General features: G+C 39.1%; 1 protein-coding gene across 1 annotated transcript; it reads left to right on the top strand.

Annotated features, from left to right (window-relative positions):
• Window positions 1–1,350: 1,350 nt before the first annotated feature.
• HSF2 (heat shock transcription factor 2) lies at window positions 1,351–12,317 on the top strand. Its single transcript, XM_010010779.1, has 14 exons — window positions 1,351–1,381; window positions 2,246–2,356; window positions 2,558–2,685; window positions 3,475–3,599; window positions 4,664–4,739; window positions 5,784–5,845; window positions 5,961–6,045; window positions 6,915–7,126; window positions 8,412–8,681; window positions 9,234–9,339; window positions 10,883–10,936; window positions 11,524–11,608; window positions 11,984–12,186; window positions 12,231–12,317. The coding sequence occupies exons 2-14, from the start codon at window positions 2,326–2,328 to the stop codon at window positions 12,315–12,317; spliced, it is 1,524 nt and encodes a 507-aa protein (XP_010009081.1). The 5' UTR covers window positions 1,351–1,381; window positions 2,246–2,325.
• Window positions 12,318–12,603: the final 286 nt, after the last annotated feature.

Genomic DNA, 12,603 nt, shown 5'->3' with positions numbered 1-12,603 from the left:
ACTGTTCTAATGAATGCCAAGCAAGGGTGGTTTGGGTTTTTTTTCTGTATCTTAGATGTTTTTAAAATAATTTTTGTTAAAAACAATCTTGGCCTCCAACTGCATCAGCACCTTCAGGTGGTGTTAAGATGGCAGCTGTTGTCTGAGTTTATTTTAAATGCTCAAGCAATGATAAAATATCTTTCTTAAACATTTTAGTGGTAATGCGTTACTGGTAACTTTAGCCAAAACTTCCTGGAGGAAACAGGTAGACTTGGTAGATTATGGGCAGCTTTTTGGGGGGTTTTTTGTGGATTTTTTTTTCCCTACCTTTTTTTTTTTCCCCCCCTGGAAGAGATGCTAAGGGCAGCATGAAGATTGAGATGTTGTCTAGCTTAAGAAGTGCTGGGTTTGCCACCTTGGGCTTTCAGTAGAGATTTTCCAAATTAATTGCTTATCCTTATCTCAAGTAAGCACACCATGGCTATTGGGTATTCTTGTAGTATTTTCTTAATTAAAAAGAAAGACTAATTGTTTGGGATTCTGCAAGGTTGTTTGTGGGAGGAAGATAGACTAATCACAGTTGACGTTATTGGCATGCAGCAGTTCATGTATGGGGGAAGGTATTGGGATCACTTGGTACACAAGTGGCAACATCTTTTGAAAATAGGCTGTGTCCATATTGTGGGTACAGGAAGTGTACTAGTTTTAATAGGGAGGGAAGAGTACAGCTACTATAATATTTCATTTTCCTCCTATGCAAATCCATAAACTTACACTGTATGGATAAACACCATCTGCAACCAAACAGCCAAATTTTGTCTCCCTTCAAACACACGTACATGAAACCATGGTATGTGTTGTCCGTGGAAACACACACAAGGAGTACCAAAGTGTTTGGAAGGTGGCTGAATGCTGCAGACAGTAACATTAGCAGTTGAAAACAGTATTTAGCTGTGTAGTAATGCTTCAGTGAGTTCAAGTCAGGCTTTAAAGTCTGTACTGCTCTGCTGTAAACAACTGCCAGGGCAACAAGAACTTCCATTAGATATGTTTCCCAGATTCTTATGCACTAGGTCTGAACAACATCAAAGTGACACTGAAGTGAGGTACTGCAGATCACCATAGTACACTTGTTTGAGTACCTTCAGATGGTAGGTTTCAATAATGCATTGGCTAAAGTGGCCTGTTCCTACAATTTCTTTTGCTTCCCCTTTTTCTCTTCCACTGACATGCTCAGCAGGAGGTCGGGCAGGCTTTACTGGGAAGTTTTTGTCTTCCTGCCCTCTCCTCAGACTTGAGCTCCTAACTCATGTAATGGTGAGCCATTTATAAATCCTGTTGCTGATGATCCTCGCTGATGTGTCAGAAACAAACTCCTGGGCAAGGATCACATGGTCTCATGGTTGTTTCTTTAAGCTTCTTGGGACCATAGAACTGCTGTCACTTGGAGGTAAGAAACAAATGTGACTCGTTTAACTAGAAAGGGCTTCTAAGATGATGCAGTATCAGTGCTGACATCTGTCAAAGATGGTAGGTTTCTCATTAAATACAGGGTGAGGGTACTGTGGATGTACAGACAGAACCTAAACCATTTTGAAGAAGCTGGTTTGGATTCTGCCAAATACTTCTCCTTTGATTAATGGAGAACAGTCATTGAAGAACAAAGAACTAAGGCTTCTATTTTAGTCTAGGCCTGTGGATGAAATAAAGATCAGTCCTCCATCGTAATTGGCATCCCAGGAGGAGAGGGATGTTGCCTTGGGTGGTTACCTTTTTGGTGACTCCAAAACCCAGCAGACACTAGCTCTTTAACAGCTCCATCCACTCTACAAGTCATTTTAAACTAACCGTGCTTTTATATTGGGAAGCAGAAGTGAGTTTCAGCTGGTTGCTGGTGTTTTTCCTTGCACAGTCTCTTTGTTAGATTACTTCCCAAGCCTTTGAAGCTATGTGCAAAATTTATAGTATTGTCTTGTAGTGAAACTGTGGTAATTGTTGGTAAACAATTAGTTAATTTCTTGAGGAAGCCATGAGTAACAATAGAGATGTTCCCCTTCAGATATGGATAGGGATTGTAAATTGATAATACTCCATTGCTTTCCAGCTGCAGGTTTTGTATGGTTTCTGTTGTGGAAAATAGTAAGCAAGCAGATCAGTTACATACTGCATGCACAAAGGAAACATTCCTATCTGATGATTAATTCTGAAAGCCCAGTGTGTTTTCTCCAATGGTCTTTAAGTCTCTTAATGTGTGTCTTATTCTAGAATGGCCAGAGTTTCTTGGTATTGGATGAACAGAGATTTGCAAAAGAGATTCTTCCCAAGTACTTCAAGCACAACAACATGGCAAGCTTTGTCAGACAGTTAAACATGTGTAAGTTCTTGGCTTTTTGCTTTCTAGCATAGTTCTCGTTAGAGACCGTACCCTTTGAGCAGTGGCCCTGTGTTCTCTGCAACTAGGATACTGTCTTATCCTCAAAACTGGTAACGGTATAATTGGAACACCATAGTTTGAATTTCTTAATGTGGGTTTTGAGAGTTGTTTGGGTTTTTTCTCCTTTTTTTTCCTTTAAAGATGGCTTCCGTAAAGTTGTCCATGTTGATTCTGGGATTGTCAAAGTGGAGCGAGATGGTCCAGTAGAGTTTCAGCATCCATATTTTAAGCAGGGCCGGGAGGACTTGTTGGAACACATTAAAAGGAAGGTTAGTGAAAATTCAGTGGAAAGCCTGTAAGTATTGAATGAACAGCAAAGTTAATGTCAAGTTTAATTGCAGGATTGCAAGTGCAAATAAGTTTGGAGTTGAGGAAGCAGTCTGCACTGCTCTCATATATATCTTGACTTATTTAAGGATATTTTGGGAGATTTGACTAGCCTCCTTTAACCTTTACTGTCATTATAGGAAGTTTCACAGGTGGCAAAAATAAGCTAGTTCTGGAAATACAGCAGTTTGCAAATGGGTATTGGAGTGCAGAGCATGCTTTGACTTTACCATCAGTAATATAACAATCTGCTTGTTTACGTAGCTTGTTTCAGCACAAAGCTGCTGTAAGCATTAAACTTTGCACCAAAGAGAACAGGGGGCAAACTTATAAATGTTTGTTATGCTGCCAAATGTGATTCTGAGATGTGTTCTGCTGTTGCTGTGAGTCAGGTAGAGATGCTGAATAGAAATACAGCATTTAAACTGTGGTGAGAGGGACGTACTTGTTAACTTTGGGTTATTGTGAAGCAGTTAGGATGAAGTAGAGGACTTAGGAGAATGCCTAACAAATCTGAATGTACACAACTATTTGTAACAACTAAAGCTAATGTGATGGCAGCTATAAAGAGAAATTTCTGGTTTTGTTTTAATTATTATTTGATGCTTGGAGTATTATTAACTTAAATGCATAGTCTGTCGACACTAGAGCAAAATATGCTTGATCGCCAAAAGAAAATAGTTACCAATGAGTCAAAGAAAGCATTGTTTATGAATTCTAATCTTTTAAAGGTTTCTTCTTCGAGACCCGAAGAAAACAAGATACGTCAGGAAGATCTCTCCAAAATAATAAGTAATGCTCAAAAAGTGCAGGTTAAACAAGAAACCATTGAATCTCAGTTGTCTGCTTTGAAGAGGTAAGTTGCTCCATCAGCAACTAATCCCTAAAATTGAGTAATTCTGATAAGAGATACCAGCCAAAGACCTAATTTTTAAGTGTCTCTTGATTTTTTTATTTCCTAACTTTAAATATTGCTGTAAGAAAATAAATTTCAATAAAAGCATTGCGTTTAAAAAACGAGTATTCTGATATGGCTAAAAGTAATAGGCAGTGTTGGTGTTTGGAGAACTGTCTAGTAGTGGGCAATTAAATAACACCTTTAATAATAGTTCCATGATGCTACTGCGGCTGAATATTCAGCTTGGCTCTTAGCATAAAGTGTGCTGGTTTATGTCTTCAAGTTTGAAGTAGTTACTGTATTTAGTTTGAGGCAGAGTTTGGTTTGTGCATATTGCTTATGATACTTTCTTTCTACAATTAATGTTTTTGCTTATTGTTTTTTATTGTTGTTGTCTTCATTCCTGCACTGATAATAGAGGCAGCATAGGATGACCCACATGTGCATGTGTGACTTGAGAGCTTGTTCTGTAAAGATGCTTTCAAGGGGGATGTACAGTTGCTCACAGGTAGCTTGCATCTAGCAAGAGGTGTCTGAGGGAGGACAAGCAGGTTTGATGAAGAACTTGAAGAACAGTCAGTATAGATGAAGAACTCTCGGTTTTTAGTGGTGAGAGGAAACTGCATTCTTGTGCTCTTTGGTCCCTTGCTGCTGGTAGGAACTAGTTTTATGCTTGGTTTTTTGTTATTATTATTGTTGTTCTTATTTAATCACCAGAAGGAAGAAGAGAAGTTAACTTTGTTACAAGAAAGAAAATAAATGCTGACTGTATGTGTAATAAGAACTGCTGAATTTTGGAATTACTTGGTTTTTTTAAGGGGTTGGAAATTCTCTGGAGGCTGTTTATTATTTGGGTCTCCATCTAGTAATTATTTGCCAAGGTTGCTGACTGTGTGACGTGTTTTCTTTTTTTTTCCCCCACACATGCAATCCAAAACCACATTTCAAATGAAGCCAACTAATCTTAACAAAAACTATTAATGTATATATTCTAAAACTTTTAAATCATCGTTTTCAAACAGAGAGAATGAATCCCTTTGGAGGGAAGTAGCAGAACTGAGAGCAAAACACTTGCAACAGCAGCAAGTTATTCGGAAGGTAAGGCTTCATTGAGGCATTGTATGTGAATGTGTGAATGCTTCTGAACTAGGAATACTGTGCCACGTGTTACCTTGTTTTGCCCTCACTTTTTTTTTTTTGGTGGTGTGTGAAATGTCTTTTTAATAGAAAAAAACAACAGGGTGGTGTATGGTGAACAAATCTATGTGAAACAAACATGCATAAGCAGAAAATAAGGCCAAACTCTTGTAAACGTTTTCAAAGGTTCAGAAATATTGTACATCGTTAATTAAGATACCCTTAAAATGGTCCATCCACTTTGTTACTTCAGAAATTGAATGTTCTGTGTTGGATGATCATTGAGTGGAACCCACTGATAATATGTTAGCTTAGCTTAGTTTAACAGATTTATGATCTGCCAAAACTGATGTAAATGCAGAGAGTATCATACTTAATTTTATTTTTTTTTTGCATAGCAGAAATAATATTACTGATAGCAGCCTCACAGCAGCGACTCTTACTGATTACTTAGCATAAGTCAGTTTCCAGTTTGTTCAAGCCAAATACATACATTTAATCCGTAAATTTGAAACGTAAGGGAAGAAAGTCGAACATTTCAAAGGGAAAGGCAGCTCATGAATACTGTTAAGTGTACCTGTCACTTTTTTCTTCTGAAATGCCTTTCACCAGAGCCAGTATTTACAGATACAGGTTGCATATACAGTCAGCATTTCAGTGTGCTTCCGTCATTGCTTACTAGAATTCTTCCAATAGCTTGAGTTACTGGATGTTTTTCTGTGTACTGTATGATACAGTGCAAAGTCTATGCTTACTGCCTGCTAAGTGAAAAGTCTTTCTCAGACAACCAAATAACTATTGTTTTCAGATATTGCCAGCAGTGGTTTCTATTCTATCATGATTTTTAACTTTTCTGAACAGTTCTATATGAAACTTACCACACAAAATAAGTGTTCTGCTGTTAGTGTGTAGATCTTAGTATTGGAGTCTTCTGCTAAAAGGTATCTTGATAATCTGAGAGAAACAAAGAGCAGAGTTACTAACAGTAGTGTTTTTTCCTTACAGATTGTACAATTTATTGTTACCTTGGTGCAGAATAACCAACTAGTGAGCCTGAAACGGAAGAGGTAAATACGAGTCTTAAAAACTTGCTGTCCAGTCGATACACTGGACATGTTTTGTTGACTTAAACCAAGGACTTAGTTCCGAGGTGGCTTTTTTCCTATACTCTTTCTCATTTAGGCCTCTTCTTCTGAACACTAATGGACCTACAAAGTCGAATGTATTTCAACAAATTGTGAAAGAACCAGCTGACAGTAACCATCATGTAAGTTTTCTTTCATGTGTACTCTTTGTTAAGATGAAAGAGGGGCAGACTGATCAAGCTTGTTTTATGGGGAATAAAACATAGCTGTTTACTGAGAGCTGTCAACTTCTCAAAGTGGTATGCTGTGTTGTGTTTCCTTCAGAAGCCAAGTGGGTTGATAGTCACCATTCACTTTTCAATATAAGTGTGTATAAGCCAGTTACCTGTGTGTTAAATGCAGCTTGATGTGATCCTACTGAAAGCAGTCTGCTTTTAGTAATAGAGTTGTTAGAAAAAACATACATATGTTGCATTAGTATCTCTGGGAGTTAGGCACCTAGCCCCATACAGGGACAAGGATCTAGCATGCTGTTCTGCAGGGCAGCATCCAACCCAGCAAAATCATGTCACGTCCCTGTGCCATTTGAATGTGTCATGCCACTGAAAGTTATTTTCTGCTGTCCAAATAATGGTTGATGGGGAAATTATTAAAATGAGGGCTGGAGCATGGTACTAGAATTAATAGCTTTATAACAAAATGTTATTTAAATAGCCACTGTTTTAGTATTTTTGGTTCTTGGGTAGTCATGTTGTCACAGCTTTTTTTTGTTGCTTTTGCTGACAGTGCTAGTATATTTTTATTTCTATGACTGCAGTATTTGTGAAAGTGAAACATTGTTTTCCTGGAGCTGCTATTTTTCAGCTTGTTCATTTATTTGTATGATTTCTTGATTATATGTAGATCTGTACAAACAGCTTATAATTTTTGAGGTGTAGGAAAGCTTTTACACTTTTAAAGCTGAGGCATTGGAAGATACAATGGTAAAACTGTCAGAATGCTGGAGCTCTTTGTCTTTCTATCCCCTGACTCTCTTTAAAATAATTCTCAGGTACCTCTCAACAGAAATGAGAGCTTAAAACAAAGGGAACAGATTTCAGATGACATCATTATTTATGATGTCACTGAGGATGTGGGAGATGAAGAAAATCCCATGGCTGATGAAGAAAATCCCATGGCTGATGAAGAAAATCCCATGGCTGATGAAGAAAATCTTCCCATTCCACCAGAAGCAAATGAAGATTCCACTTCTGATTCTTCAAAGTAAGAAGTCTCTAGAAACGTATATAGATAAGTGGCTTTCAGTGTTCTGGAATGTGGAATAATTCAGATACCTTAGATTTTTATTTTTTTTTAAAGTAGTCAGAACTATTAAGTACTCCTGCACATATGGAAGCTTCATCTATGAATTCACACTAGATTCTGATTTATTGACCTCTGGATTTGTTCCAAGTAGTTAATTGGCTGTTGGAGTTTTAATATGTAAAGGATAGAAACTATTGAGAAGCAATCCGTATTATTGCACTCTTGTTAAATATACTACTTTTCCAAAGACAGAGTATACTCTAGTGGTGTCTTTATACTTTTGGTTATGAATACAGGCAGGAATGACTTCTGTGGGTTTTACAGATGTTTATAGAGAATAATTTGCATGTGCTGGTTGTCAAATGTTGCTGTGGTCTTTGAACTTTAAGCCAGTTAATTTCAGGTTTGTTTTTGACAGTCCCAAATGTTTTGTGACTATGTTTCTTCCTGTCAGTACTACAGAAGTAGTTCGTCTTTCAGCTACAAGCAGTTGACACTTGGTCCAGGGATTGAGATGCAGCTCTCTTCCTGAGTTGCATGGTACTGATAGCACCTGTATTATGCCTTAAGGAATAAAACTTAGATATTTCTATCTTATACTTGAACTAGTACAGTTGTTCTTGTTCAGCTGATACCTGGGAATGCATTCACTAATAGAAAAGTTTCATGAAGATAAGGCTCTGGTAGAGAGGCAGCACAACTAGCAGCTACTTAAGGGTTAAGAAAACCAGAATATGGATGAAAGCAGATTACCTGGGACACCGTCTTAGTTTTTAAGTTGCCTTCCTGGTATACATAAGAAGGTTAATTAACTACAACACTGTTGACTGATGCTCTAGAGTTGATTCCGTTCAAAAGGAAAGATAAAAAACACACAATGTCTCTCTGGTTTATGGCCTCATATGCTTGGGTCCACTTCATAGTTACTTTACATTTACATGCAAGCTTATAGTTGTTCTAATGCAGAAAATACCAGTGTTCCTTTATCTTTTTAGTGGTTGTTATTGTGGTTTAGCACAACAGTGTCTGCTAGCTGAGCTGCATTAACAGTGTTGAGCATTACAGCACCGTATCAGTGGAAAATAGGTATTTGGAGTATTTTGCTGTGTTTTGTATTAAAAAGCAGTAGGAAAGTTTATTTCCTTACAGTGGTTTGACTAAAGTGAGAAGTAACTAAACCTGTAGAACACTCCCAGTTTAATGAGTGTATGAAAGGCTTTAATTAATTTATCTCACATTACAGCTGTAGTCATTCTCCTGATATTGTAATTGTGGAAGATGATAATGAAGAAGAATATGCCCCTGTAATTCAAGGGGATGAAAGCACAGAATCAGTTGCTGTCCCAGCTAATGATCCACTCAGCCCTGTCAGTGACAGTACCAGCCCACTCATGTCAAGTGCTGTGCAGCTGAATAACCAGTCAACTTTAACTGCAGAAGATTCAGTCTCAATGATGGATTCCATACTCAATGAGAACGGAGTCATTTCGCAGAATATAAATCTCCTTGGAAAGTAAGTAGCCTGATCTTTTGTTTTTTTTTTTCAAGTATTAGAAATGATTGTCTGAAGTAAAAAGAACTGAGTAGTAGTTTCTGTTGAGAACTTTTGTTCATAGGTCACCTTTATTCTGTCCAGTTTCTAAAGACCCTTCTCCTCTGCGACAAGACGTCTGATTTTCGTTGTAAAGTGAGTGAGTTGGGGTGCATAATCTGACAGTGTAATGTTGTGGGTGTTGTTGGTTAAACCGTCAGGGTTTGTCTGCGTAGCTGTTGCAGGCAGCGGGACTCATAGGACTCTAGGGATGCAAGAATCATGTCTCCGCTAATGTCATGTCATCATGTTACAGTGATGTGATACCTGTTTTGGAGCACCTGTCTGCTTTAGTTGGGTTGAAGAGGCTAAAAGTTCTCCTTTTTTTTAACCCCAGTTGATTCTAATGAAAGACTCGGTTCATTCTAGTTGTGAAGATTTTTAGATGCATGTAGTACATCTGTGTAAAGCTTAATTGTGGATTTCTCTTCCTTTTGTTAAGCGATGTGGAATAAAATACTGTTTGTCTTATAGGGTTGAACTTCTGGATTATCTTGACAGCATTGACTGCAGTTTAGAGGACTTCCAAGCAATGTTATCAGGACGACAGTTCAGCATAGATCCAGATCTCCTGGTCGAGGTAATCTTCACTGTTTAAGTACTTTGGTAATACACTACAGAAAATACTTGTGTTGGTTGTTACTGTTTAAAATTTATTTAAAACAACAGATTTTCCTTTTCTTTCCTTTGAAAAAGGAAAGTTAGAAGTATTTGTAAGCATATTTCTAGGGCGCTGGTATAACTTTCAGTGCTACACTACTGGTCAAGTGAATGCTTAAGGTTTTGATTGAAGAATGGCTTTCTTAATGAATTAGTGCTTTTATTTCTTGCTACATGAACTTGGACACCAATTAGATTAATACTCTTGCTTTGAAATAGCCCAGCACATCATCTGTGGGCTTCTCAATTAACTGGTGTTAAAACGGCTCTTGGCATTTATTTTGCAAGTTTGTTTGACATTTCATGTTATTTCTTAGGAGCATGTTCTCAATTTCTCTTCAGATTTATGTCCAGTAGATTGGTCTAGATTGGAAGGGACCTGTGCATGTCATCTAGGCCAGCCCCCTTGATCAAAGTAGGGCCAGCTTGAAAGTTGGATCATGTTGCTCAGGACCTTGTTGTCTCAAATTCTGAAATCTCTGAAGACGGGAGATTCTTGGGTGCATGTTCCAGTGCTTGATTCTTCTTTGTGAAGAATTTCCTTAAGTCGGTGACAGTTTTCCCTGCTACAGCTTGTAGCTCTTGCCTCTTGTCCTTTATTCACCTCTGTGGAGTTTGTCTTCTCCGTAATACCTCTTTAGAGGCAGTGGAAGAGTGCAGTTATTCTCCTCCCTTATCTGCCTTCTCCATACAAGATTAGCCAAGCTCCCTCAGCCTCTTGGATGTCACATGGCCCTCTGGACTCTCCCTAGTTTGAAAACTCTTGTACTGGGAGCCCAAAAACTGGGCACTCTTCCACAGGTGGCCTCAGGTGCTGTGCAGAGGGAAATGGTAATTGGGACCTCCTGGCTGTGCTTTGCCTGTAGCAGATATGTCTCACTGTAGCAAGGCCATGCTGCTAGCTCGTGGTGGCGTACTGCCTACTGCAACTCCCAGGTTCCCTCTCTGAGGAGCTGCTCCCTCTCTGTTCTCTAACTTGGGCTGGTGCATAAGGTTATAGAGTCCTAAATGTGCTTGGCTGTTAAACCTTATGGCCCTTCTCCTGCTTTGCTAAGATCCCTCTTGACAGCAGCTCTACTCTCCCACATGTTGACGACTTGGTCCCTTTTGGTTTCACTTGCAAACTTGATCAGGTTGTGTTCTTCCTTATTATACACAGAGTTCTCTGTGCAGCAGCATAAGAAGGAAGTGGTATTTTAAGACTGCAGCAAACCATGTTAGACTAAGTAGACACATTGTGGTTGTTTCCTTTGTGGCTGAGGTTCATGGAATTCCAAACCATTGCACTCCAAAGCTAGGTTTTCTTTACAAAAGTGGTAACTGCCTTTAAATAAACTCTAATCCTGATGGAGCATGAAAACATCAAGTACAGGGATTATTCTCACACATGCCAACGTGATGTTCATGTATTTTTAATAGCAACATTGAGATACCTAAAAATTAATGTGTTTTGTCTTACTCAGCTTTTCACAAGCTCCGTGCAGATGAATCCCACAGATCATATCTCTAATACCAAAGTAAGTCTGAAATCCTTTGCTCGATGTACACAGCAGCTAGTGATGCAAACTTCATTCATCCTTTACTGTTTTCTTTACTGGTGTAACAGCACCTTTTTCATGCTCTGGCTTTGAAGGCTTCCATGAGAATAGGAAGGCTGCAGCTGAATTCATCTGGTTAGGTTTTAAACAAAAAAGGGAAAAGCACACCCATAAATAACATCCTTCAGAACTTGATGACCATGAGGCCACTACCCATTTGTTGTACCAGTCTGTTGATTTCTGTATCCTGTAAGAGTTTAGTACTTGCAAACATAGTACACGCTTTGTCAGAATGGCTTCATCTGTATCGTCTGGTGGGAAAACAAATGAGGAAGCAGTGGAGTGAAGATCTAGCTCTTTGAACTTGCCCTGTTTGTTTATGAGCATTAGTTTTGGCTCTTAGTTGAGTAAGCCGGTGCTTCCATTTCACATTTTCTCAGTCTGTGAGTATGGGTAACTGGTACCACTGCATCCTTTTGCAAATAAAAATAAGAGCTGGTGAGCTGCATCCTAGTGGCATTGCAACAGGTTTTGGCATGTGTTTAAAATTTTGCTCTGGTTTCCAGATGGAGACAAAGGGAATAGAAACTACCAAGAATAACGATGGTCCTGCAGCTTCACATGAGACACAAGTTTCTAAGCCTAAATCAGGTTAGTTGTAGTACTGGCTTAAAACAGTTGAAAGGTTGAACAAGCAAGCGTTGTTCTAAAAACCATCTCAGGCATTTGCTCCTTGTCTGGTTTCGTGGCATGCTGATAGGCAATTCAAAACAAAATACTTACCATTTTTGGGGTGGGGGTTTTTTGGCACTGCACCATGTGCAGAGAACCTGGGAGTTTTGCAGGAGAATCTGAACAAATAGCATTATGCATGTACATAATCCTTTAATTGCTCATTTAAAACTAACACCTTTAATGTTTTTTAACGATTCTTCACATCAGTTCTGTGGGTTGGGTTTTGTTTTTTCCTCCTGCACACAGAAAGGCACATGAACTGATGATGCTTTGGAATTTTTTTTCCCTTAGACAAGCAGCTCATACAGTACACGGCGTTTCCACTCCTTGCATTCCTTGATGGGAACCCAGGCTCCACCATTGAGAGTGGGAGCTCCACCATGGAAACTCCTTCCTGTGTTGACAAACCCCTGGAAGTGGACGAGCTGCTGGAGAGCAGCCTGGATCCTGAGCCCACCCAGAGCAAACTGGTGCGGCTGGGGCCCTTGACAGCAGCCCCCCCCAGACCAACGGGGGGGGGGGGGAGCCATTGACAGAGGCAGAAGCGAGTGAAGCCACCCTGTTCTATCTATGCGAACTTGCCCCGGCACCCATGGACACAGACATGCCCTTCTTGGATAACTGATGTGACAGGGACTGTGTATATAGACATGAACTATTTATTTAGAATATTGTTTGGTATATGAGTTTTTTGTAAATCACTGTTTTATGTAACCAGGTAACGTGGAATCTGAAATACTTTTCCTATGTTACTTCCTACAAGCAACTGTTTAACTACGTGGTTAGAACAGCTGTGAGGCACGGTTGACAATACCAAGTCAAGACTGTTACTGTACTGCTGTGAAGTACTTGGTATTATGCATATCGCTAAGTATCCCAGGTAACTGAACACTTGTTGATAGTAAGCTTTG

Source organism: Nestor notabilis, unplaced genomic scaffold (assembly GCF_000696875.1).
Source record: "Nestor notabilis isolate BGI_N333 unplaced genomic scaffold, ASM69687v1 scaffold12213, whole genome shotgun sequence".
In the NCBI taxonomy this organism is placed as follows: domain Eukaryota; kingdom Metazoa; phylum Chordata; class Aves; order Psittaciformes; family Psittacidae; genus Nestor; species Nestor notabilis.
Note: the sequence above shows the minus strand (reverse complement) of the source record. Positions and strands in the feature narration are given on the sequence as shown.

Coding starts and splice junctions, on each gene's coding strand:
- HSF2 (XM_010010779.1), top strand. CDS start 2,326: ATGGCAAGCTTTGTCAGACAGTTAAACATGT. Junction 2,686..3,474: donor TGGAACACATTAAAAGGAAG/GTTAGTGAAAAT, acceptor AATCTTTTAAAG/GTTTCTTCTTCGAGACCCGA. Junction 9,340..10,882: donor ATCCAGATCTCCTGGTCGAG/GTAATCTTCACT, acceptor TGTCTTACTCAG/CTTTTCACAAGCTCCGTGCA.